The 25581-nt window shown below is 32.1% G+C and overlaps 7 protein-coding genes and 1 long non-coding RNA gene across 9 annotated transcripts; 3 read left to right on the forward strand and 5 right to left on the reverse strand.

Annotated features, from left to right (window-relative positions):
• Positions 1-266: 266 nt before the first annotated feature.
• On the forward strand, positions 267-1366 carry Tssk (Testis-specific serine/threonine kinase). The gene has a single exon (XM_085189400.1). The coding sequence runs from the start codon at positions 300-302 to the stop codon at positions 1332-1334; it is 1035 nt and encodes a 344-aa protein (XP_085045526.1). The 5' UTR covers positions 267-299; the 3' UTR covers positions 1335-1366.
• Positions 1367-2096: 730 nt separating this feature from the next.
• LOC146536753 (uncharacterized) lies at positions 2097-3497 on the reverse strand. The gene is made up of 3 exons (XM_085188991.1): positions 3362-3497; positions 2711-2790; positions 2097-2262 (listed from the first exon to the last, which is right to left on the reverse strand). Exons 1-3 carry the CDS (start codon positions 3453-3455, stop codon positions 2098-2100), a joined length of 339 nt encoding a protein of 112 aa, XP_085045117.1. The 5' UTR covers positions 3456-3497; the 3' UTR covers position 2097.
• A 3525-nt stretch (positions 3498-7022) lies between these two features.
• LOC146536754 (uncharacterized) lies at positions 7023-9299 on the reverse strand. The gene is made up of 3 exons (XM_085189562.1): positions 8544-9299; positions 7427-7506; positions 7023-7229 (listed from the first exon to the last, which is right to left on the reverse strand). Exons 1-3 carry the CDS (start codon positions 8635-8637, stop codon positions 7053-7055), a joined length of 351 nt encoding a protein of 116 aa, XP_085045688.1. The 5' UTR covers positions 8638-9299; the 3' UTR covers positions 7023-7052.
• A 146-nt stretch (positions 9300-9445) lies between these two features.
• On the reverse strand, positions 9446-10570 carry LOC146536755 (uncharacterized). Its single transcript, XM_085189561.1, has 3 exons — positions 10405-10570; positions 10023-10102; positions 9446-9721 (listed from the first exon to the last, which is right to left on the reverse strand). The coding sequence occupies exons 1-3, from the start codon at positions 10529-10531 to the stop codon at positions 9470-9472; spliced, it is 459 nt and encodes a 152-aa protein (XP_085045687.1). The 5' UTR covers positions 10532-10570; the 3' UTR covers positions 9446-9469.
• A 42-nt stretch (positions 10571-10612) lies between these two features.
• LOC146536756 (uncharacterized) lies at positions 10613-11496 on the reverse strand. The gene is made up of 2 exons (XR_014878217.1): positions 11273-11496; positions 10613-10875 (listed from the first exon to the last, which is right to left on the reverse strand). It is a non-coding gene; the product is annotated as an uncharacterized LOC146536756 (long non-coding RNA).
• A 240-nt stretch (positions 11497-11736) lies between these two features.
• Max (MYC associated factor X) lies at positions 11737-15213 on the forward strand. The gene is made up of 5 exons (XM_085189301.1): positions 11737-11925; positions 12006-12074; positions 13216-13326; positions 13543-13666; positions 13902-15213. The coding sequence occupies exons 1-5, from the start codon at positions 11884-11886 to the stop codon at positions 14063-14065; spliced, it is 510 nt and encodes a 169-aa protein (XP_085045427.1). The 5' UTR covers positions 11737-11883; the 3' UTR covers positions 14066-15213.
• Positions 15214-15758: 545 nt separating this feature from the next.
• On the forward strand, positions 15759-18317 carry LOC146536758 (NADH dehydrogenase [ubiquinone] 1 alpha subcomplex subunit 11-like). The gene is made up of 5 exons (XM_085189631.1): positions 15759-15842; positions 16607-16710; positions 16848-16957; positions 17360-17566; positions 18283-18317. Exons 1-5 carry the CDS (start codon positions 15759-15761, stop codon positions 18315-18317), a joined length of 540 nt encoding a protein of 179 aa, XP_085045757.1.
• An 893-nt stretch (positions 18318-19210) lies between these two features.
• On the reverse strand, positions 19211-21757 carry LOC146536759 (uncharacterized). Of its 2 annotated transcripts, none has more exons than XM_085189428.1 (6): positions 21602-21757; positions 20873-20947; positions 20664-20765; positions 20369-20480; positions 19863-19996; positions 19211-19749 (listed from the first exon to the last, which is right to left on the reverse strand). In XM_085189428.1, exons 2-5 carry the CDS (start codon positions 20885-20887, stop codon positions 19863-19865), a joined length of 363 nt encoding a protein of 120 aa, XP_085045554.1. In that variant the 5' UTR covers positions 20888-20947; positions 21602-21757; the 3' UTR covers positions 19211-19749. The 2 variants fall into 2 exon arrangements, with proteins under 2 accessions (XP_085045554.1, XP_085045553.1); XM_085189427.1 differs by lacking the exon at positions 21602-21757 and adding an exon at positions 21350-21566.
• Between the last annotated feature and the right edge of the window lie 3824 nt (positions 21758-25581).

The raw sequence follows: 25581 nt of genomic DNA on the forward strand, positions 1-25581 counted from the left end.
TTTAGAAACAAAGGAAAAAATGATTAACGTAGATTATACGTCTTTTTAGAAGTTTTAATTACTTGAAAAAGCGTTTTTTATGTCTAAATTCTTTGTGATGTCTTAATATTTATATGAAATTTTGTGCGTGAATTAAACGATTATATTTATTTCTTTCCTCTTTCATAAGAGGTGAGTAGAAATCACTAAATATATATACACGAATTTGACAAGGGCAAGCCAATAAATATCATACGTAACGGGGATCGTGAGATGTCCAATGTATCCTAAACGGGTTAGAATAAAGTCGTTAGAGCTCCATGGCTGAGCGCCTCAGCCCTCGAAGCTCCGAGGTCAATGCCTTGGAACAACGAGGATATTTGATAGGTAAGAAAATAGGACAAGGATCATATGCAACTGTTCATTTGGCAGAGTATTGTGATGCATCCAGTCCTAAGCGCATGCATCTTGCTTGTAAGATATTCGACAAGGAAAAGGCTCCTAGAGATTTTTTAGAAAAATTTTTTCCTCGCGAGTTAGATATATTAACTAAAATTGAAAATCCACATATAATTCAAGTTCACAGTATACTTCAGCGGGGACCGAGAGTCTTTATATTTATGCGTTATGCTGATAATGGGGATTTATTAGACTTTATTAAAAGGAACGGCGTCGTCCCAGAAAATCAGGCAAAATTATGGTTTCGACAAATGGCAAGTGGTTTGCAATATCTGCATAGCAAGAACATAGCGCATCGTGATCTCAAATGTGAAAATATTTTACTGTCAAGAAGATTCAATGTAAAACTGGCGGATTTTGGATTTGCAAGATTTTGTACTGACAGTGAAAGTAGACGAGTGCTGAGCCAAACCTATTGTGGATCAGCTGCTTACGCTGCACCAGAAGTAGTAAGTGGAACACCATATAATCCAAAACTTGCTGACGTTTGGTCGCTTGGTATCATACTGTTCATTATGTTGAACGCGTCGATGCCATTTGATGACTCTAATCTGCGAAAATTACTAAAAGACCAGATGTCTCGAAATTGGGTATTTCGGTCGAGAATACGGGATACCGTTACAGCAGCAGCTAAGTCTATAGTTAGACACATTCTTGAACCTGATATTACTCTTCGGTTAACGTTGGACCGCGTGCTGTCCCATGAGTGGACGCGTCCTCGTAAAGACAAGAGCGCTAGTTTAATGGGGCGCTTGGTACAACCTGCTCCATCTGGACCACACTCACCCGGTAAGCATGATGAAGCCGGAACGTCTGCCGGTGCCCGAGTATCTGGAGATCATCACGAGACGCAAAGAGAAAGGCATGATGATATCAATATGCGTTTCCATGACTAATTCAAATTTAGAACACTAAGTAATCTATCAGTTCCGAGTACAACATTATATTTTTTTTTATTTTTGAATATATTTTTTTATTTGTTTGATATTTTTAGATTTGATGGCTTAACTATTGTTAGTTGTCAATATTGAAAATAAAGCTTAATAGTGAATCACAAGTCTTTTATTCTCATATCTTGAGCTAAAAGGCTCATCTTAACATTAAAATATTTTTGTTTGCTGTTTTTCACTTTACTTAGCTATAAAAATATCAGTCAAGAGTTCGGACTAGCTCACCTAGGGTTCCGTACCTGTTTCACGAGGAAGTAAGACTTATAGCAGTTGACATAAAACTAAATTTTGTAGTTTGCGGTGGTATGTATTCTTATAAGTCTGTAGTAATTTTTTTCTATAAAATATTTGTAAGTTTTCGCTTTTCGGGTTTTGTCCCATATTTTTGGATTTTGATTAAGTAGCGAATTTAGGTAGAGCAGTTTTTATTTTTATTTGTTCAGTGTTAACTTGAAAGTTGCATAGTAAGGGGGAAGGGCAATTATATTGTGTTCGCCTGGGGGACGCTGTAAAAATATTTTGCTCCGGACTCGAATTAAACTCGCTACGCCACTGCTTGAAAGGAATACTTTTAAAAAGCAATACTTACTGGTTCAATAAAAAAAAAATTCAGTCGAATTGATAACCTCCTTCTTTTTGAAGTCGGTTAAAAATACTATAAAAATAAAAGTCTTGTCAAGTACAATCAATTTATTATTATAGCCTATATTCAAACAGTGATTGCTTTCGCTACAATGTTAAAATCTGAACCAGTTAATTGCGTAAGGTCATAGGAGATGGTTACATAATTATTGGATGGAGAATAGGTCACCTTCGGCTTGGGCCAACCCTTGACAGTTACTTTTACATAAGTTACCATATATCCATCAGGTACCTAAAAAAATATATTAATAATTTAAATATAGGTTAACGTTGAGGTACAGGGAACCTGGAAAACCAGTAGGTAACTTTAATTATAACATCAGCATGTTTTCTAGTGTTTATATTATGATTTTGGTTATCATAGACTACGAGGTAGGATAGGATAGGATAGGTTTCAGCTTCAGCTTCACGCTGTATCCCGCACACAGCAGGGTAGGCAGAAGGAACCTAGTGTTAAGACATCAGAGAGAAGAAATGGAGATATAAACGTAAATAAATATTTAACTTCGAGTGAGGATCAAATCTATAACCGTCGCGTTACAGTCACACCCTTGTGCCGCTACGCTACGATGCCCTCTAAATTTATCTAAACCTTAAAAAGGGGAAATTGAATATTTAAAAAAATATTTCTTTCTCTAAGTGCTCAACATATTAAAATATTGCCGTTCAGTTATACTTACTTGAACTCTATGTCTAGTGACTTGTTTTAAATAAGGTATATTTCCATTATAATTGTATATTTCGGTCCCGTAATCCACGCCTGTTGAACAATTTCGCATTAAAATTAAAAAAAATATAATTGTTTATTTCTATATAAATATCCTTAAAATACCTGTTGTATTATTTCACAGTAAGAGACAAATATTTTTTGGAGCGAAGATGTGAAAATATTAAATGGATGGCGATCGCAGGTGAATGCTCTCTTTTCAATAAACAGCTTTTAGATAATTCGGTGCGATTTATTTTTCTGTTTTACAGAACAAGTGTTTAGCCAAGTACAGCTATCACATCATCATCATCCATCGTAGTTTGGTAGGCACTGTACACTGTTCTTAGTAGGCATAACAGCATAAGGTTAAAACCATCATGCAAAACCTAACCGTGTGAGAGACAAATCACAGAATAGTCTGGTGCCCACCTCAGAAATTTTACTTATAATCCTCGAATACAATATTATCCTCGAAAAATTAAAAAAAAAAACAACATTTCCACGAATATATTTGTTCAGGGCTCCAGGCCCCAGCTCCAGGTCCAGAATATATATCTATTATCTATTCCATTGGGTCTAGATAGGTCAATATCGTTATTTAGTAAGTATAGAATCCACTTACCATATTGATACACATGATCTGGTACTTCACCATTGCATACGTAACAACTCGTTACGTAAAAAAGGAACAAAATAACAATTCCTGTACGTTTCATGTTAATACTCGACTGAGAGTGCTCTATTGCCACGAAATTCTCTTTTTACATATATTTTTCTAATTAAGCCTCAAACAAATATGGCAATTACAATTAATGTTTTATATTTTTTATCGTATTAATATTTTAATTCTTGTAATGGATTACATGGAATGGTATCGATTACGCGTTGAAACCGAATAATTGTAATACTAGCGGACCCGTGCGGCTTCGCCTGCTTGTATTAATAAATTATAATTCATTTCTCTGAATGGGAATTGAACACACAACCATCGTGTTTAAAGTCACTCGTTACGGTACGACGGTCTCATTAAGTAATTTAAAAAAGATGTGTTTAAAGAGAAATATTACACTATAGGAGGAATTACACCATATGTTTTGATTACGCGGTGAATATGCGCATATCTTTTGACTCCGTTTTATTAGAAGCTTAAATTCTATGCTCCAAAGAACTGTAAACTTGAATATCTAATATTAATTTCAGATTAGAGATACTTAACGCTGACGGTCTTGACTGACGGACAGATGGACAAAAACGTGATCCTATAAGGGCGGAACAGTTATAGGATCTTTTTTTCTTTTGAAGTACAAAATTCTAAAAGTGGATTTATTATTTTAGTTTGGTTTTGGCATTAAATAAATCGTAATTGCGCCTTTAATAAAAAAATGTTTACTTATTTCACATCTGTCTAGGTAATTTTTCCTTCAACTGCAAACGTTATTTTTCCCATAAAAATTCTGGATTAATACATACATTTTATATTGCTTCACAAATCTCTATCTTCACTGAGAAGTTTCAAAATTACATGGCTGCTTGAAAAGGTGTCAACCTAGATACATTGGACAATCCTAAATCTTGAAATCTCTGTCTATATTATAATCATATAATCTCGAGCTTTTATCTTCGTACAAATTATAATTTATAAATATATCAAACAACAAAACATTAAGTTTTGATTGTGTAATGAGACGTCTATACATTAGCATCTACTAATGAGTGTTTGTTTCTTTAAACGTAATGAAATAATAGTAAGTATCTATAATTCTGCGAGATATTTCTATTAGACGCAAATTTCTTTTTGCATGTGCTTGTGTCAAGATAGTTTATGTACAATATATTTATATATATATATATTTATTCTGGTTATTTTTTTATTTCATATGCTGCCGGCGCTGCCGTTGCATGCGAGCAGCGTAGAACAGAGTGACGTGGATTCACGAGGAACTCCAGCACTGGACTAAGAAAATGCTGCAATGATGGATATCCCCCGATGCCGGGAGACAAACAGGACGGCTGACTGTTAACTTGCTATATTTACTGATGATAATAATAATCTGTAATATGCCACAGCATTATAGCAAACGTGCTACGGCAACTTGCAATGTTATTTGATAGGCAGCCATATTGTAAAGAAATATATTAAAGACAGTACATTATTAATTTAAAGTAAAGTAAAAAAAAAATTCTGACGAGTAAAGCTTATTACACTGTTCAAGAATACTTAGAGGACAAACATGTATGGAATTAATGTCTATTGAATGTAATGCAGGATAGCTGCCAGCTAATGTAACAGATTGTGATTGTACCATTGATTTTGAAAAGAGCAACTGTTGAGTTTCTTGCCGGCTCTTCTCAGCAGAACTGCCTTCCGAACCGGTGGTAGCTTTTTGTTCATATGTTCATTCGACGATTCAAAAGTGCTTATTATAAGTTTATTTGAATAAAGAATATTTTGAATTGAATTGAATTGAAAGTAACATTTGATTTTGATTAAAATTTGTCCACCACGGTCAGAGGGCTTAGCCCTGGAACCGTTTCCCCTCTCCCCCTGCGGTGGGTTAAGAGAAGATTTCCAATGAAGATTTAAGGCAATTTGCTACATCGGGCTGGAACAGTGAAAGCGAGTGTTAATTAACTGTAAAAGGGCCCCGACTGTGGTCTCAAGTCCAGGCACTGCTCCAAACTCATCGGTATTTGTTTATTTTGTTAATTTAAAATGTAATTATATAAATTACTTTATACGAACTGCAGACTTCTTATGTAGAATAACTTTAAAGTAGGTACAACAGTATGTTTATAAATTATACCTACTTACTTTAAATTTATTCTGTTTATCTTGTTAAAAATAATACTGTTGTTCAATATTTATCCTATCCTATCCTATCCTATATCTTATAAAACAAAGTCGCTTTTCGTGTCTGTCTGTTGTTTCTAACTCTTCTTCTTCTAAACCACCCAACGGATTTTTATGCGGTTTTTACCATTAGGTCGAGTATTTTTCAGGGGAGGTTTATATATAGTTTATTATTTGTACATTCTTATGTAAATTAATATAAATACGATAAATGTGTATAAAGTCCTACCCGTTGAGACACTTTCGCGCATGCGCTGCTTTAATGGTAAGTACTACATGAAAAAAATGTACTGGAGTATTGTTCCTCTTATAAGATCTACAAAAAAGTCCGCGAGAGCATATTCGTATTTTTTAAGAATAACGTGTAGTGATCATTTTTCTGTCTAAAAATAATAATTTCAATATATTTTTTATTGTGAGTCATATTTTTCCATAATGGTATTAATCCTTATCCTTTAAAATACTTTATTAATTTCCTACGTTAAACGAAGATAAAATTTGCTTTTTACACAATTTCGAAATTGCGAATAGTTTTAGAGAAAAACGCATTTAATTGTTGACACATCACGCCGTTGACACTTCACCTGTATCGAATCAAGTTTTACTTATCCCTTACTCTCAGCATATAAATAAGTATATTAGTTACGTTGCCCATTTAATGTAGATCAAAACTGTCTTTTACTGTTTTTCATTTCAATAAGTACTGTAGAAGTTGTTATAATATCAAAAAATCCTTGCTGCGAAACGGCTCGCCACTCGCCATGCGTCCGCCGCGCCGCCTGCTTTACACACATCGGTGGTTCAGTGGTAGAATGCTCGCCTGCCACGCGGGCGGCCCGGGTTCGATTCTCGGCCGATGCATTCTATTTAATTTTCCTCACAGGCAGCCACGTAGTGCTAGCTTTTCATCAGGGACAGAATACCCTCTTCAGCATTAAACACAAGCTCGAAAAAAAACTCGCCTGCCTCTATAGCAACGAAGATTTAGAAGTGTTTGCACGTGTTGGATAATTGGAGTTGAATGTATTACTTCAGCGCGATATATTTTTTGTAGTAGTTAATAGTAGGTAGGCTTTTGTTTATAATTTCTTCCGTTTAAAAATAGTCATTTAACTATCTAAAAATAGTCATTTAAATATATTTTAATAAGTACTTGAAAAGATTAGTAGCACAGATTTAAAATTACGGTACCTACTAAAAAATCCTTGCTGTGTAAAACAATTGGAAAATCCTTATTGAAACTACGAAAATGCGGGTTGCATTAGGGTTTAATTAATTTTCACATTATCTTAAGTGCTTTGCAAACATACATTATATGAATAATCCGGTAGTAAAAGCGGGCGAAGCCGCAAGGGGGTCACTAGTGTATTATATTACTAAGTTAATTTTAAAAATTATAGATTAAAAATTATAAAAATAAAAGTCTTTTCAAGTTCAATCAATTTATTAATATAGATTGTATTCAAGAACGACCGTATCCAATGATGCCTTTAGCCAGAATGGAGTAATCAGAAGCACTTGCTTGCGAGAAATCATAGGAGATGGTTACATAATTATTTGCTGGTGCAAAGGACACGTGTGGCTTGCCCCAACCCCTGATGGTGACTTTCACATAAGTAACCATGAATCCTTCAGGTACCTAAGAAATTATTTTAATAATTTAAATATGGGTGAGCTCAACGTCAAGATGTAGGGAAACTAGAAAAGCAGTAGGTAACTATAATTATAACAACAGCTTATTTTCGAGTGTTATAGATAGAGCAACTGAAATATTAAAAAAATACATTTATTTTAAGTGTTTAAGATATTAAGATATTACGGTTTTGTTATACTCACATCAACCCTGTGTCTAGTGACTGGTTGTAAATAAGGTATCTGGTCATCAGAACTGAATATTTCGAGTCCATAATTCGTGCCTGCTCAACAATTTCAAAATGAAATTTAAAAAAATAATTGTTTAAATTTTTAAAGTATACCTAAAGGTAAACCCCAATAATTGTATAATTCCACAATTCCGCCCCTGCGCCAGGACTGGTCTTTGAGTAAGTATATTATTAATCTATATATATAAAATCGAAAGGTCACTCACTCATCACGAAATCTCAGAAACTACAAGTGCTAGGAATCTCAAATTTGGCATAGGAGTTACTTATAGGACGTAGGTGCTCGCTAAGACGGGAATTTGTAATATTCGACTTTTAAGGGGTTGTTTTTGGGGTTGAAAGTTTGTATGAAACTTCGTTACTACAAATGCTAGGAGTCTCAAATTTTGCATGGACGTCACTTATAAGACGTAGATACTCATAGAGACAGAAGTTAATAATAAAGTAGTTCAGCAGGCGAAGCCGCGGGCGGGCCGCTAGTATAATTATATAATCCTACAAAAGCAACAAATGGCATTTAGGCTATATGTTCGCTATCAACACAACAGTATATGTCTATCGCACAATAAGCATTGAGTCCTGCGAAGAGAGGAGAGAGAGAAGCATCTGTCTGAAATGTGTTGGAGTGAGGAGAGGAGGAGCCCCTCCGCCGCTGCTTTATTTGCAAGAGAACGGGATGCCAGAGACACTAGCGGTGTTATCACGCGTAACGAAACGGTTCAGCCTCTCATAAGAAGTTATGGCTTCTAAAAGTTACATCAGCTTCACGCTGTATCTCGTACACAGAAGGGTAGGCAGAGGGAACCTAGTGTTAAGAGACTCCGTTCCCCACTTCCTGCCGAATTCGGGAGGCATTGCGTGTGCGTGGCAGAACTCAACGCCGCGCTTTGTCAATAAGTTATATCAATATAAAATATTTTGTTCAACAAAATAACTGTTAAATTAAATGAAACTTTAATTATAATGTACAAAGATATTGTTTTTAAAATTATAATGTTATTAGAACACGAAAGATATTCAGATTAATAAATATATATTTGTGTAGTTTTAGCAGGTATTAGTTTACTTACCATATTCATATACATGCTCCGGCACTTCACCATTGCATACGTAACAACTGGTTACGTAAAAAAAGAACAAAATAACAATTCCTGTACGTTTCATCTCGATGCTCGACTGAGAGTGCCCTATTGCCACGAAATTCTCTTTAAATATATTTTTGCTAATTAAACAAATATGGCAATTAAAATTAATATTTTATATACTTTATCGTATTAATATTTTAATTCTTGTAATGGATTACATGGATTTGTAATCGATTACGTGTGAAATCGACTAATTTTATTATAATATACATAAATAAATTCAAAAATTAATTATAGCAGCTTCACGCTGTATCTCGCACACCGCAGGTTAGGCAGAGGGAAGCTAGTGCTAAGACGTTCCGTTCTGTTCCCCACTTTCTGCCGAATTCTGGAGGCATTGCGTGTTCAGTGAAGCAACCCGCCACTACGACTTCCAATGAATATTGGTTTATATATAAGTAGGTTTATTCTATATATAATATCGCTATAGAAATTTCCTGTTTACAAAAATATGACGCACCAATTTACGGAATAAATACAGAAACATGATGATCAATTTAAATTGCTTACAGGATTTTTTTCTACGGTTAAATTCAAAGAGTCCACCGTGGCACAGCAGTACAGTGACTGTACCGCACGGAGGTCGTGGGTTCGGAAATTAATTATTTTATCATCTGTAAAACATTTATAATTTTTCTATCATTTTCTATTTGTAAAACAAAAAGTAACTTTAAATTGCATCTCAATCTCAATCGTAATATCTCGAGTTCGGGTTGAAGCTGTTCCTTTGTTCAACTAAACATGGGATAAGAGTGGAAAAAAAACCTTATTATATTGGTGTCTATTTATTAATCGAATCCTAAAAAGATACATTTAAAAAAGATACATTAGGATTAAAACATTTTATTTATTTACAGTCGATTATAATCAAATTCTGTAACAACAATATCAGGACTGTAGTACAAATCGTTTTCATTCGTCATATTATGGGTACACAGCTGATAAGTGATGATGGTGGCGGCCCCGAGGAACCTACCGCTGGGGTCCTGTCTCACCACGTGCATGTAATCATCTCCTAGGGTGAACTGCACTTGGGGTGGTGCTACCCAGTCGCAGACGACTGTCACGGCTTTATTTACTGCCGGTGGATTCAAGCAAAACATCTAGAATAATTAATTTGATTTTTAAATTTGTGGTAAAATTATATTATTAAATGAATGATCTTTGATGAACATCATAGAAATAGCTCATGTTACATATATTTATTTTGTGTATATTTGTCGAGGAAAAATTGGCTAACCGATAGAAATGGTATAGTAGATAGGTACTAAGTATTTGAATAGCATGCCTTATTCATTTAAAATAAAAGTTAAAAATAAGGATTTTTTTTATCAAAATAATTGTCACAAATATTTATTAATATAATTAATGATTTTAAAATTAAACATTTGTCACATTACATACTTTTTGATAAGCTTCATGTTGCCCAGCTGGAATAAACATCGGTGGATAATCAAATTTGAATCGAGAAACATAGTCTGTGTCTGAAATTATTATAATAAAAATATTGTTTAATAAATCGTAAATACAATGGAAATATCCAATTGTAATTAAATTTACTTAAAACCCTTAGATTTTCTCTATAAGTTGAGATTAATTAATTCATTCATTTGGGTAGGTAAATAACTAACGAGACTATTAAAAAATACTTTAACAAAGAAAAAATTAAGAGAACTAGAATATTTTTTTATGATCCTGCAAATGCTGTTAATATTTCCAAATATTTATATTAATTAAATATCTATACTACATATACCTACTTTAAAATATAACAAAAAATACTTACCCTTAGATACTTGAGTACAATGAGGAGGCCAATTTGTCTTTAATTTTCCTTCTATATTATTAAAAGCTAACGCAAATATTAAAAAAATATTAAGCCGCGACATAATGCGATCGCTATTCGTGTTCATCTTAATAATAGTTTAAGAACAATGGTATCGGGTTTTACAATAACATCCTTAAAAAGGAACATTTGTATTATATATATAAAGTTGTAAGCGGAAACTGTGGTTTTAGAGGGCTCCAATAAATGTCAACGTTATTTAAGTGAAAATAGAATTTATTATTAATTGAGAGTTTTGTTCATATTATCGTTATAATATTCAACAGTAAACAAACGCATACATACATATATTATAGGTCAACAATTAATTAGAAGAGTTTTTTTCATTATTTATTTTCATATCTTCAATGTTATTCCACAGCTCTGCGAGATAAAGAGCAGCATATTCTACTTCCAACTCAGCAGCAACCACTAAGAAATAAGATAACAATAAAATATTAATATCTAAATTAATATAAAATTAAAAATCAGATTAGGTAAATCAACTTTATGCTGTAACCCGCACACATCGGGGTAGCCAGAGGGAACCTAATGTTAAGACAGTCTGTAAACGGCTTTCTGTCAAATCCCGGCGGCATTGCGTATTGATTGACGGAACACAACGCCGCGCTTTGCCTCGAAACTAAGGCAAGGAAAGGGAAATATAAATTTAAATTAATAATTTAAATTAATTTCGTTTCCTCGAGTTGAGATCGAACCCACAACCAGTCGGGCTTACAATCACACTTTCTGCCCCTGCGCCATGAATTGCCTCTAAATTAATATACCCATTTTCTGCGTAAAACAAGAAGTTACGTTATATACTCACTTGATAATTGAAGTTGAATTATAACTTCCTTTTTCAATCGCGCCGTGTCGTTATCGGTTATCTCGTCTGAAATGTTATAGAATTCAAGATTGTTCACGTCCAAACTCATTTTTATTTTTTAGTTATATGATCAAGAGTTCTCAGAATTTATATCTCTATCCGTTTTTATACGAAAATGAAAGCAAACAATTACTGAATAAATTGAAAATGCTTTGGCGCCAAAGATTTTCTTCACAGATAATAAAGATTTATACTTTGTTTGTTTCTGTAATCGTGCATTTAACGATCGAATAAATTTTACATGTGAAAAGTATATCATCGTTAATTTACATAATATTATAGTTATATAATTAATCAATTATAATTAATTGATACAAAATTATTTTTCTACTAGGATCAGTAAAAGGCTAGTATCCGTGCCATTAATGAAGTAGAAAATGGGAATTGTCATTGGAAATTACAAATGTCAGTTGTCATTTTCTGTCACGCGTTCTATTGTGCAAATTTTAGAACCAAAACGATCAAAAATAAATAATTTTTAGGCGCAAATTTACGTCATTAATGTTTTATTTATCAATTTTTTGATTGGTGTGAAAAGACATCGATTAAAGATGATGAGCGACGATGATCGTGACATTGATATTGAAAGCGATGTAAGGTGTTTTCCTACATTTTCCAGTTTATTATTCATAATGTTTATATATTTTATGTTTAATATGTTTACCATTTGCAGGCAGAAAATGACTCTGATTCCAGGCCTCACGCTCGAAGTAGTATAGGTGGAAGTGGATATTATTCGCAGGTACAACACTAAATATTTTATTATTTTAGTGTAAGATCTTTTTCCTTATTCAAGGTGAACGTAATGTTGCTAAACTTGTAATGTGTATCTTTTGGGTTTTTTTATTAAGACTTAGCGAATTCATAAAATGCTATGGTGTTTCATCTCATTATTTTAATCTTAATTGTTGTATGGCCCTTATTTTGTATTTTACAATCTCAAATTACTATGAAATTGTTCACTGGATGGATTTGAATGAAACTTTTTTGGTCGCATAGCTATTAACCCTGGGCAACATCTAGTTTATATTTTATTTTGAAAATCTGGATACCTGAGGTGGAACCTTAACAGCCTGTCTAAATTATAAGAGATATAAATATACTGCTTTGGGGAAAACTGAATAACATGACAAACAATTTCCACCCACATAACAAAAATGAAGGTGTGGAGTATCTGACATGGAACCCTAGCAGTCCATCTAATCTCTAAGAGATATAAAAATAGTGTCTTAGTAACAGTTCATCAACATAACAAGCATTTTCTGTCTATATAATGAAAATGAAGATCTAGAGCAGCTCATATGGAACCCTAACAGCCCAGCTAAACCTTAAGAGATATGAATATAACAGCATCGGGATAGTTGTTCTATGTGGTCAGTGTTAAATGAAATGGTAATTATTAAAATAACATAAGCTAGGAGTGCCTCCATATGGTGCAGGCAGTAACAGTTGAGGTCTATTTTATAATGATAGTTATATTATTGAAGACTGTCTCACCCCTGAAGAATAAGTATGATCTTTGATGGACTCTCTTGCTCCCCCGATTAACACAATTCTTTTATAGTATTTTTCACTTATTTCTACCCTCTTTTACAAGAGTTCGCTAACAGTATAATAAATAATTAGCTTTACATATGCAATGCTCAATGTATATTATTATAAATATAAAGTATCAACATTAATTCATTAATGTATTTTTAATTCAAAACAATCAAAAATCCTTATAGAAATTACAATAATGTAGAAAAAAACATTAAATTTATTATATTAACATTATAGTTGTCAGTCAATTCTGTTTAATAAATGAATAACGTAGTTCAAGCAGGCGAAGCTGCGGGTGGGTCGCTAGTTAAAAATAAATAAATTTACATTTTCTATTTAAGGCTGAAAAAAGGGCACACCACAATGCATTGGAAAGAAAACGAAGAGATCACATAAAAGACAGTTTCACTTCATTACGAGATTCAGTACCAGCGTTACAAGGGGAAAAAGTGGTAAGTAGTCTTTATAGTATTTTTATGAGCTCATATCAGCCATATCTATTCTATCCCACTGTCTAATTATCAAAAAATTGTGCCTTGACTGCCAGAACTCAACACTTTGTTTTATTTACCAGAGAACCAGAACCAAAAATCTAGGAAAACTATATTTTTTGATTATAATTTAAAATTAATCTTGAGTAGTGTCAAATTTTTCTTTTTTTATTTCAGGCCAGTCGAGCACAAATTCTAAAAAAAGCTGCAGAATACATACAGTTTATGAGAAGGAAAAACAATGTTCACCAGCAAGATATAGATGATTTAAAAAAGCAAAATAATATTCTTGAGACACAAAGTAAGTAAACCACTTTTTATGTTTTTGCTTAAGCAATTTTTGCATTCACTTTCATTTACACTTTGTCTAATTTTTTAAATATTCTAATATATTCCACTAAACATGCAAATGTTTTATTATAAAAAATGGGAAAACAGAGTACCTTAATATTAGGGTATCTCTGTCTACCCTAATATACAGGATAAATGGTGTAGCCACTATTAGTGTTTTGTACTTAAAAAGTTTTTTTTTCCAGTTAAGGCATTAGAAAAGGCCCGGGCAACTGGCAATTTTATGGATGCACCAGAACTGGGTTTAGGTATCAAATCTGAAGGGAGTTCTCACGATACAGATAGCTCTGACGGAGAAGGTACCACTCGAAGAGTCAAAAAATTGAAAATAAACAGCCTGAATGTTTAAATAATAACCCAAAGATCCAATTCTAAGGCAACTTCATATGGAAATGTTCATTTTCTTATAATAATATTGTTTTTTTTTATTAAGTAAGCAATTTTAACAGGAATTTCGAATACAAAATTGCCTTTTAAATTGTGAGTAGTTGGGTTTGCACATATTTTGGTTTATTGTTAAGTTGAATATTCTTGTGGAATAACCTAACTTTAGTTACTGTTATAATATAAAAGAGTCACATGTATACTACATGTGACTCTTTTTATAATTGAATGTAAATATAGACTTTTTCTACAAAGTACATTAACTTAGAACATAATCTTAATATTAATAAAGTCCATTATGGCACAGCATTATACCATCTGATCTTAAATATTCATTTTCTTTTCATTTCCTCTGTTTGGTAACAAGACAAAGCGTGAATTTGAGTATACTTAATACACACTGTCTATTTAAGAAAGATAATAAAATTTTAACGAAAGGAGAGAAATATTTATATGTTCTGGTTACAATTTTGTTCTTGTAAGTTTGTGTATATTTATCTCACCACTGAAAAAAAACTTATATTTTAATTTTATATGTCATTTGTAGTGGAAAGAGCTTAACAATAAAGAAATACTGAAATTTATTATGTGTATGATATGTTTTTCTGTTATTAAGTAAATTTATACAAGCTGATTATAATTTTTCAATTTCAAAACATATTTTACACATAATATATTTTAGATAAAAATCTTAAAATTATTTATATTTATAAATGAAATATATAAAATAAGAAGGTTGTATATTTTGCTTAATAAGTAACTGCTAAGGCTTAAAATTATTCAGCCTATGCAGCTACAATAAAATATTTAATCACATACATTTTTTAAGAAAAATATTGAATTTAATATTCTTAGTACAAACTATTTTAGGTTCCCAATAAGAATATTCATTTAGATAAGTAAAGTCTTCTGTATAAATATTTCATCCAGCCTTTACATTCCTGTATGAAATAATGTTTTATATTTTCATAGGCACATGCAGAATGTAAATAATTTTTACCATTTATACACATTAAGTATTTCATTTTGAGGTAAAATGTGTAATTGTTTGTGAAAGTATTTAAGAAGACGACATAGTTAAGATGTAATATAAAATACTCTTGTTACATAGACATTTTCATTTATTTTCCTAGTGGACCAGAGTCGTAGGTTCGGAATTTACGTATTACGTACGTACGTAAGTAACAGCGGGTGAGAGGGCTATATATCTATAATATATAATATCGATATTCACATTATTAAATTTATATTTTATATTTATAATTTTTATTCGTTTCACGTTGTATCCCGCACACATCAGGGTAGGCACAAGGAACCTCGTGTATAACATGTTTCCCACTTTCCGGAGAATTTTAGAGGCATTGAGTGTTGAGAGGGGGAACGCCCTATACAGCGCCAATCGGTGTTTTGGCGTGAATTCTGGAATTCTCGTTACCAGAACGAAAAAATAAAAATATTAATTTTAAATATTTCATTTTCTTGAGTGGGAAAGAGAACCACAACTTGTCGCGGTTACAGTCACTTGCTTTTTGCCTTGTCTCTAAATATAACATTATATTAACCTTCATTGTCAATATTAACAAAAAAAAATACTGTCAAAAAAAAGACAAGTTTGACATTTATACCTAATGAAGTTATAAATTAAGAAGAACCGAATCATGTCCTGTGAATGTAAAGATAGGGGGACCCGCAATTATTATAGATATTATGATACACCCGACGGTTGTGATGTTTCTAAAAAGGTTTATCCGACTTTTTTTTCATATAAGGACGAGGCTCTATTTGAGGGAGGAGGAGAATATTCGTTTAACTATATTTTAAATAAAAAATAAATCAGCTTCACGCTGTATCTTGCACATAGCAGGGCAGGCAAAAGGAACTTATTCTTAAGACACTCCGTTTCCCACTTCGCCGAATTCTGGAAGTATTTTTGCCTCAACACCAGAGCGACGATGCGAGCGATGGTATATACATGTAACTAAATTTCATCTCCTCGAGTGCCTTCACAGCCATCACGTTAGAATCACATCCTTGTACTCCTGCGCCATGATGACCTCAACTATATTTTAAATAATATTTTATTTGCTTCTCATAAAAAAGTCGTCCATCACGGTAACACCATTGCGGTAGCGGCAACAGGGAGCCGGGAAAGCGTCTGTAAACGCGATGTAGGGGTCCTCTGTTGTCAACTAAACAGTGAACTCCCTTGTGATGCACAAACTGAGCTTATTTCTGCTTTTCTGTCCATCGAAAAAAATAAAAAAATATTATAAGTTATGGTTTTTATAACAAGTAACTTTATTAGTTGAAAATCGGATAAAAATATGAATTAGCAATAAACTAATTTACTGTATTTTAACAACTATACGAAAACCGCAAGATCAGCATTTCGGATAACAAGAGTTGATGACAAGGCTGTCATTCAATTGGATGACTTCCTAAAGGTGCGGATTCGAGATCTACTATGAAACACTTGACTGACTGATATACAATAATTTTGCTTTAGATCATTGTAGCAAGTCGCTACGGGGCTATAGCGGGTTTGATTATGTCCACTTACGACGTGCTCATGTACTCCCATGCAGTAGGATTGGGGCCTATATTGAGACGGTAATTAAAAAAAATATTAATTATATAATTTAATTATACAATAATTACTAATAAGTAAGTAAGTGCTTACATTTACTTATTATATTCTTCTTTATATATATATTTATAGTAGATATAAGAAAAAGACTTATTTGAAGGTACGCGTATCACACGATCCCTCCGATGCTGGCGGGAGCGACCTTCGCGGCAGTTGCAAATGGGGCTCAACATTTGAGAAAGCAAGACGATGTGTTTAACTATTTCATAGGTAATGTTTTAAATTATTAATTTATATTTTATACGCAAAAACTTAGTCATGGGCTTACAGCAGGGTAGATAGAGGGAACCTAGTGTAAAGATACTACGTTCCCTTTTCTCCTCCGAATTTTCCAGGCTTTGCGTGTTGAGTGGTGTAACTCAGCGCGCTCTTTTTGCCTTGGTGCCAGAGCGCAGAAATGACGATTACAACTATATGTTTCCGATCGAAATTTCTCACTGGCAAATATTAAATATTTTCCAGTAAAAATGGCATCTCGTATATGATGTAACATCCCTACATGTTCATAGAGAAATAAAGATTTTCTATTTAGATTTGTAACTACTTATATAATTTTTTATATACATATCTTAGAACAAAAAAAATATTTAAATATATTTAATATTTACACAGGGGGCGTCGCTTGTGGGCCAATACTAGCATATTACTTAAAATCTTATCACGCCTTGTTCTTGGGCGGTCTGGGTCTAGGCATAATAGGGATGATAAAGAAGGACTCAATAGACAACAACTTCCCTTTGTTTCCGCAACCTCCACGACACATGGGTACGATAAGGAGCTGGAGAAACGATTACACTCTTGTTGAAGACCCCAGGGACAGTTAGTTTTTACATTTTTACCCTCTTTTCTTAATTTTTCTCTCGTCATTAAAAGGGATAAGCTGTAGGAAGAGCACTACGTTCTCCAAATTCTCCTTGTTCTGCCACTTATAGAGACATTTTGTGCTTAATAGTGGAACACAACAGTTTCAATCTCGGAAACAAAATTGTATATTGGCATTGCCCAGGCGGAAACCGAACCTAGAAACTTTTATGCTTCTGGTTTAGATTTGTTAGAATTGAAAATAAATCAACTATATTTATACAGTTGGTGTTCCGATAATATTATAATATATAGTATTATAATATTTTTAATTTAATTTATTTATATCTAAGCTATTTTTATTTAAAATTGAATCTCACAGATATCGTGTTTTTTTGTTGTTAAAACATATATATTTCGTTGGATTCTTTTTTTATGTTGAATGAATATAATTTATTGTTAGAAATCGGAAGCGGTTAGCGTTTTTAAAATAACACGATAAAAATACATACCGTCTATATGTTTCCAACGTACTCGGACAGAGGTTCCACTTAATTACAATAAGTGACATGTATCACTCAATAACAACACTACGCACTAGATACCTTCCAATCAGGGCTTCCACCTACAAGCAACTGTTCCCATTTGACACAATTCCACTGCTGTTATTGTCTTTTTCACCTAAATCTACCCACTTTTGCTCTTGTTCGCTAACAATATATATATTTTTTCAGCGATGCGGCATGTTTGCGGCGCTAATAAGAAATAACAAGACTGCCTAAAGTTTGTAACAATATAACTACCCACTTTTTCTATTAAAAACATGAATTATAATTTAAATATATTATTTTTACTTCACAAAATTGTTCACGAGTCTATTACTACTCTATGAATCTACTATAAAAGGATTTAAGTTCAAACACTATTGTGCTTTTCAAAACTAACTAGTTATGGCAAAGAAGGGTTATTTTATATATAAATTGCCTTCATTGTTGTATTGGGGACTCTGTGGCTCGCTGCCGGAATAAGCGGAAAATTAAAGAAAATATAAAAAAAATATTAAATAAAATATTTAATAATAATGTAATGCTCTTAAATTGGTCATATATTAATCTAGTTATATTATGTTTTTTATACATACAAAGAATGGAATTACACCGCTGATAATTATTACAGTGTCAAAGTTTTAGGCTTAAAGCTCCCTTGAATAAATAGTAACTAAATCGTGTGGATCTCTCTCCACATGAGTTCAACATGTTTGTTTAGGAATCTTTTAAAAAAATACTATTATATTATAAATATAACTATATCTACTGAGGCCATCGTGGCGCAGCGGCACAAGGGTGTGACTGTAACGCGACGGTTGTGGGTTCGATCCTCACTCGAGGAAGTGAAATATTTACTCGTATTTACGTTTATATTTCCATTTCATCGCTCTGGTGTCGACGTAAAGCGCGGCGTTGAGTTCTGCCACTCAACACGCAATGTCTCCAGAAGGTTCCCTCTGCCTACCCTGCTGTGTGCGGGATACAGCGTGAAGCTGACTATATATACTTAATAATATATTATGCTATTCTTTGCCATTTAAGTTAAATCTGTGTTAAGTATAAAATAAAGACAGTCCTATATCACAGTAAAAAGAGGGAAATAAAAAAGATGTCATACATTTTTAAATATTTTATTGCACTGAAATTGATAATTAGTGATATTGAAATATTAAGTAACTTATTAATTATTTTTACTACACTTATACTACAGGTGGGCGCTACTATAATGTTTTTCACAGTATGTTATAACCTACGAATAATCTTAATTAAGCCTCGTAAAGTAATAATAGAAAATTATTCATTTTGTACTGAAACATTTTAAATAACATTTACAAGAAAAGAGTTTCTTAGAAGAGAACGGCTTGTTGCCATTGTATTTAATGTTGTTAACTGAAGTAAGGTTTCTTGGTATCCTTTTTGGTTTCGGCTAATTGGTTAGTAATTCTTACAGTTCTTCCCTTTATAAAATTGTCTAACTAGAAACTGCCAGTCGTATCTGAGAAACTCTTCTTCTCGCATAATTTTGACTTGTCACACTCACACATTCATTTGATCGGTCTTATTTATTCTAGACCTTTGATAGCCCACCTTTGACTTAAGACTTATAATTTCTTACTTATAATTTTTCCATATGTCATGTAATCGTGGTCCCATCTACAATAGAAAAAAATAAATATATCCATAAAAACACTAATGATTTTTATGTAAATAGGTCTTAATTAAATACAAATTAATTAGGAATTTTACGATATTTCTAAATAACTTACTTAAAGCGATAAAGTCTCAGTTAAAGCACTCGACGATTCTGATTTGTGTTCTTTTTTTATCTTGCGTTTTTTATTTTTGTCGCTGGCAGCATTTTCTATATTTTCATCATTGATACGTTGTTCTAGAGTCTCGACTGAAATAAGCAAGAATCATCTATGAATGATATATATTATCATATGCCTTAATTACATAATTAATATATTTAAATTAGTGAGGCCCTCGTGGCGTGAGGGCACAAGTGTGGGACTGTAATGGGGCTGTTATGGGTTCGATCCCCTATTGAGGGAAATGAATTCTTATATATTAATATTTTCATTTCTTCATTTTGGCATCAAGGCATAAAGCTTTTCGTTGTGTTTTGCAACTCCTAAAACATTCGAAACATTCGATTTCGATTGTCATACAATAGGTTTCCTCTGCTTACCCTGCTACAGGCGGGAAATAGCGTGAAGCTGTTATTTTTTTTAATTATTTAATATAAAAATAGGAATATAAGGAATCTTACTCTGTTCCATCAATTTTGCATTAATATATTTCATATCGGAGACCACATTGGATGTGTGCACGGCACCTTCTAGTTGCTTGATGACGGTTGCTAATATATCAGCGTTGCTGAGCTGCAAGAGGATGGTAATTATAATAAATTATTAAGATATAAATAAATTATTAAGGGAAAACTATACTTTTGAGTGACAATCGAACTAATTCACTTTTAATAGCAAAAGCTAATAGTATAAGTAAGAAAAAATAATATTAAATTTTATTATAATAACTTTGAAAGTTTTATATTCAACACTCACTGTAGGATCGCAGCCTGCAGCTTCGGCTAAAGTTGCCATTGCATCGGACGTCTCTTGTCGTCTTTGCCTCTCATAGAGGGCGTTACGGGCACGCCGCTCGTCCTTAATTTGTGAAAATATATATTATTAAATAAATACTTAAGTTAATAGTTATATAAGCCTTATAGGATAAGTATATAAATCTAAGATAATCAAATAAGTAAACTTACAAGAGATAAAGGCATTCTGTTCTTTCCGGATGGTCGACCGCGACGTCGCGAATCATTTTTGTTAGATTTTTCAGCCTGTTAATATTAAATAATTTGAATGTAAAACTAACTGGTTTTAGGTTCGATTCTTACTCGAGGAGATGAAATATTTATTTAAATTTATATTTCCATTTCTTCGCTCTGGTGTCGAGGCAAAGCGCGGCGTTGAGTTCTGCCACTCAACACGCTTGCCTCCAGAATTCGGCAGCAAGTGGGGAAAGGAGTGTCTCAGCACTAGCTTCCCTCTGCCTACCCTACTATATGTGGGATACAGCGTGAAGCTGATTTTTGATTTTAATATTAAATAAGTTCTAAAGGTACACTATTAGTTAATTAAAAAAATATAAGTGATTAAAATCATATTTATTTACTTTTTATTATATTATTGAAATTATAATAAAAAGTAAATAAATATAACTGAGTAGCTAATAACTTTACCATTGAATATCACTGTTTAACACATTCACTAAATCACTAAACGCGTCTAAAAGGTAACTAATTGCTTAGAAAAACTAAAATGAACAGTTTTGAATATTAAACTTATTTATATATTTGCAAGTTACAGGTAAGCCTCCCCTCCAGGTCTTGTAATAAAACAATTAAGCATAATCCTCTTTTTTAACCTCTTTGTTATCTATCCATAGCTTATTATTTTAATAACGCCAAATAAGTAAAATAATAGGCTTTTACCTTTTACTTTCAATGCTTCTTATCGGTGTAAGTTACAACTGTATATTATTATTATTACTATAATATTGTAGACTGACGAGGTTTTTTTTATTTTACGTCTAAAAAATCTATTTATGAATCGAATGTAACTAGAAAGATATTTATTATTTTTGTTCGGGTAACTGTATTTTTATATTTTAAGTAGGTATTTCAAACTTTGTCGCCTCGCTATTTTAATGGCGGGCGTCTTTGAGTTTCGTCTTAGGAAGTCTTCAGTATATAATAAGCTATAACCATTGCGTATTTGATTTTCTACTCAATTCGGTTTTTTGGTACTTAAAAAAATATAAAAAATTTTTTTTGGGAATAATATTTTGTATATATTTGATAAATTATATCTTGTTTTTTTTTTAAAACGACAAATAATCTTTTAGGAATGTCTGGTTATATAATTAATTACCTACAGGGTCGTTTCACGTTGTCAGGGACGTTTTCACGACCTTAGGACAGTAAAAGGAACTGTAATAGATAGATACATAAGTTAAAACTTTTTACTAAACTTTAAAAAAAATATCATCAGTTTCGGAAATACACAATGGTAGTGTACTAGGTACTCGTATTGTTTATCGGCTTTCTGTATTAATCCCGAAATTAAAAATACAGGATTAACATCTGGCCATCTAGTTATAGAAGTCACGTTCAATCAATTGGAACGAAAAGTAAGAAATATAGGATTAATATTAAGTTATTACAAAATCTATTTCAAACGTGCATTCGTTAGAATTCGTGGATTCGTTAGAATCCAATTCGAAATCTCCGAATTGGAATAAAAGAGGAACTGTCGCTTCTTAACTCAAGTACTCTTTAAATACTTTTAAATTTAAAGTAGTAGTTTTAAAGATATTTTTTTTTGCAATTTAAACAATTCAATTTAAACAATTCAATTTAAAAAATTAAATGATGTACGACACCAAGGTGTGCTCGGGTAAAGTAACGTATAAAAAAATGTGCTAATAAACAAGTATTGCTAGTTTATTTTTGACTTATTGAATTCATAGGTTTCCGTCGGCCCTCTTTCACTGCTGATTCTATTATTAATTAAAACAATAGGGATCGAAGTTCTTCGTAAAACTAAGCTTAGTTCCAGGACTACCTGCGTTTCCTTTGTTACTAAGTCTAATAAATTTTATGTTTTACTTAGAAAACAAAAGAAACAGCTTTCATTTTATTATGGCAAGAGAAGCAGCTTCTTGAATGGCAACCTTAGTTCCTTAATACATTTCACCGCTATGGTAACGGCAATTAAAAATATTTATGCGTATACTAATCTAATATTTTAGGATAGTATTTTCATAGCAAAATTAATCTAAAGAAAATATTAAAAGGATCAGTGTGCGCTATTGCTAGGTTTAGCATTATTTGTTTTTCTTGTTTTCGGAGAGTTAAGTAGATTAAAAATGTGAATAAGAAATATCCTATTAGATAATCCTAATCAAAAATAATAATAAGAAGGTCCTATTAAAAAAATAATAATAAGGTATTATTAGCTAATAATAATAAAAACTGATTTTAAGACTATGACATTTCAATAGACAATGTTATCTTAATAGCACTGATAAGATTCTTTGTTCTAAAAAAGGTTTACAAACTATTGATATTTCATAAGCTCTTTGCATAGTAAAGGTATTGAAAAATTTACGATTATCCTTATATATTTCAAATAAGAAGAACATTCATATAGTAATAGTTTAAGCGGATATATTTTTATTATACATCAATGTCATTAACCTTTAAGTATGGACGTCGGGGTCTCACAGACCCATCTAGGTCTACGAATTCTACAAATCGGCCACTTCTCGGTGACCTCCGCCACTGAGTCGCTCAGTACCTTTCTTATTAATGCCAAAATGAATGTAGATAGCAGTGGTTGTGTCTCTGGCTTCAAAACACGTGAGTATTTAACTTTTTAAACAGAGCCTGGGTCTGTCAGACCCGACGTCCATGTTTCCCATACATAATGATTTCAAAACACCATATATTTTTATAATGTTACAAAATATACTTTTATATTTTAATTGTATTATTTGTATTCAAATGTTTTTATTGTTATATATCATATATTATTTTGCAATGTTTGTCATATATTTTAGTAATATAAATATTATTTACCTAAAAATAGATTCGATTTTTTTAGTTTTTATGATAAAATGGAAAAAAATTATCGACCAAGCACGTCAGGGACAAATATATCGGTACTTTATAATTAACATCAAACAAAAGAATTGGACGACGACATTTTATAAAAAAAATAGCACTTTATCAAAGAAAAAGACGCGTTTCGTATACTAAACTACTCTAAGAATTGAGAATGACTTTGACTCGCGTTTCGCGATCTGATCTATCATTTATTGAACATGAAGCTAAAAAAATAGTTTTGGGTTCTTGAAAAACATGTATACTTTGCCCCCATAAGATATATAGAAAGACAACACATACTTATGTTGATTGCAATCGTCCTGTTAGCCAACAATGTTGAAAGCCATTGTGTATCGATGTTCAATTGTACCTTATCTTGAGGTGTTGTCAAAATTTTTATTTTATACCATAAGATGTAATTTCTTTATTTTTTTTAATTGTTAGACTTTATATTTTGTTAAAAAAATATTTATTTTATTATCTGTCTTTTTTTTATAGTATTATTTTCTTAAGAGTCATCCCATGTGGCCAAACACTGAAATTGTGACTTTAAGTTACTTAAATCGTTGTGATGCGTAAAGTTTAATAAAAAGCTATTTTATTTATATTGATTTTGTTTGATTTGAGGCTATTTATGTAAACTAAAACATAAAATTGTCTTCTTCCTTTAAAAAACAGACGGAATATGACCAATAAATACACTGGTCTGACAGACCCGACGTCCATATGTGTGTTATAAAAAAAACACGTCCATAGTTAAAGGTTAAAAATATCAATAAAAGCTTTTTATTTTATGTAGTCGGATTTTTTGTTGTTATTATTTTTTTTTCTTAGTAATTTCTGAGGGAAATCTAACAACACTTAAATTATGTAAATCCGTTCTGAGGTTCTGGAGATATGACGTAATAAAAATATATCATACATATATACAAGATAAGCCTGAAAAATATAACCTAGTCGGATAAATAAGAAACTAATACTAAATGTAAAAATAGTTTTATCAAGTTATTCTTGTTTGTTTTTGTCATTCTTTTGTTTCAGTATCTGTGTTTCATACTATCTATTCTATATATGATAAAAATCGATCCTTTTATATTTACCCTCTATCAGTCGACATAGAAGACATGTAAAAATGTTGTTTTCTTTCATCGGATGTTGACTCGTTACGAGAGGATGTAGCTGTTGAGTCCAAGTGAAAGGATTTTACTTTAAATATAAAAATGTGAGGTCCGAAGCTGAATTGAGAGAATAAAAAATTCTTCAAAATTCTATACTATTCTATTCTAAAGCAAGTCCGACAAAATAATAATAAATAATCTTTATCTTTTAGCTTGTAGCTGCGCGCTGTAACCCATATAAGTCAGAGAGAATCTGGGGACTTAGTGTTAAAACACTCCGCTCCCCATAAAAACACTTCCCTTCTTTACATTCCGGCGAATTCTTGAGGCAAGATATTTATTCCATTACTATCAATTTTATAATGAACTAGCGGCCCGCGGCTTCGCCTGCGTGAACTATGTTATTATTAATTTCTGTCTCCACGAGTACCTACGTCCTATAAGTGACGTCCATGCAAAATTTGAGATTTCTAGCACTAGTCTCTGAGATTTCGTGATGAGTGAGTGACCTTTCGATTTTATATATATAGATTTAAGCATACTAAATATATCGGGTTATGGTAATTTAAATCAACTTAGATAACATAATAACATTATCGCTTAAAAGTTGTAACTTGCGGCTGTCATATTTTGAAGCAGCGTTCGTTGCCTACAATATTTCCCGGTGTATCGCTAACAAGCACTCCG

Source organism: Heliconius melpomene, chromosome 8 (assembly GCF_056956725.1).
Source record: "Heliconius melpomene rosina isolate 202511_hmr_F chromosome 8, ASM5695672v1, whole genome shotgun sequence".
In the NCBI taxonomy this organism is placed as follows: Eukaryota; Metazoa; Arthropoda; class Insecta; order Lepidoptera; family Nymphalidae; genus Heliconius; species Heliconius melpomene.

Bases quoted from the DNA above. Each gene is read 5' to 3' on its own strand.
- Tssk (XM_085189400.1), top strand. From the start codon at position 300: ATGGCTGAGCGCCTCAGCCCTCGAAGCTCCGAGGTCAATGCCTTGGAA.
- LOC146536753 (XM_085188991.1), bottom strand. From the start codon at position 3,455: ATGAAACGTACAGGAATTGTTATTTTGTTCCTTTTTTACGTAACGAGT. The intron at 2,791-3,361 runs GTAAGTGGATTC...ATTGTTCAACAG, and splicing joins AGATCATGTGTATCAATATG to GCGTGGATTACGGGACCGAA. The intron at 2,263-2,710 runs GTAAGTATAACT...ATATTTTTTTAG, and splicing joins TCACTAGACATAGAGTTCAA to GTACCTGATGGATATATGGT.
- LOC146536754 (XM_085189562.1), bottom strand. From the start codon at position 8,637: ATGAAACGTACAGGAATTGTTATTTTGTTCTTTTTTTACGTAACCAGT. The intron at 7,507-8,543 runs GTAAGTAAACTA...ATTGTTGAGCAG, and splicing joins GGAGCATGTATATGAATATG to GCACGAATTATGGACTCGAA. The intron at 7,230-7,426 runs GTGAGTATAACA...ATAATTTCTTAG, and splicing joins TCACTAGACACAGGGTTGAT to GTACCTGAAGGATTCATGGT.
- LOC146536755 (XM_085189561.1), bottom strand. From the start codon at position 10,531: ATGAACACGAATAGCGATCGCATTATGTCGCGGCTTAATATTTTTTTA. The intron at 10,103-10,404 runs GTAAGTATTTTT...TAATAATTTCAG, and splicing joins TTGTACTCAAGTATCTAAGG to ACACAGACTATGTTTCTCGA. The intron at 9,722-10,022 runs GTATGTAATGTG...TAATTATTCTAG, and splicing joins AACATGAAGCTTATCAAAAA to ATGTTTTGCTTGAATCCACC.
- Max (XM_085189301.1), top strand. From the start codon at position 11,884: ATGATGAGCGACGATGATCGTGACATTGATATTGAAAGCGAT. The intron at 11,926-12,005 runs GTAAGGTGTTTT...TACCATTTGCAG, and splicing joins ACATTGATATTGAAAGCGAT to GCAGAAAATGACTCTGATTC. The intron at 13,667-13,901 runs GTAAGTAAACCA...TTTTTTTTCCAG, and splicing joins TAATATTCTTGAGACACAAA to TTAAGGCATTAGAAAAGGCC.
- LOC146536758 (XM_085189631.1), top strand. From the start codon at position 15,759: ATGTCCTGTGAATGTAAAGATAGGGGGACCCGCAATTATTATAGATAT. The intron at 16,958-17,359 runs GTAATGTTTTAA...ATATTTACACAG, and splicing joins TGTGTTTAACTATTTCATAG to GGGGCGTCGCTTGTGGGCCA. The intron at 17,567-18,282 runs GTTAGTTTTTAC...ATATTTTTTCAG, and splicing joins TGTTGAAGACCCCAGGGACA to CGATGCGGCATGTTTGCGGC.
- LOC146536759 (XM_085189427.1), bottom strand. The intron at 20,766-20,872 runs GTAAGTTTACTT...TCACAAATTAAG, and splicing joins ACAGAATGCCTTTATCTCTT to GACGAGCGGCGTGCCCGTAA. The intron at 19,997-20,368 runs GTAAGATTCCTT...TGCTTATTTCAG, and splicing joins TGCAAAATTGATGGAACAGA to TCGAGACTCTAGAACAACGT.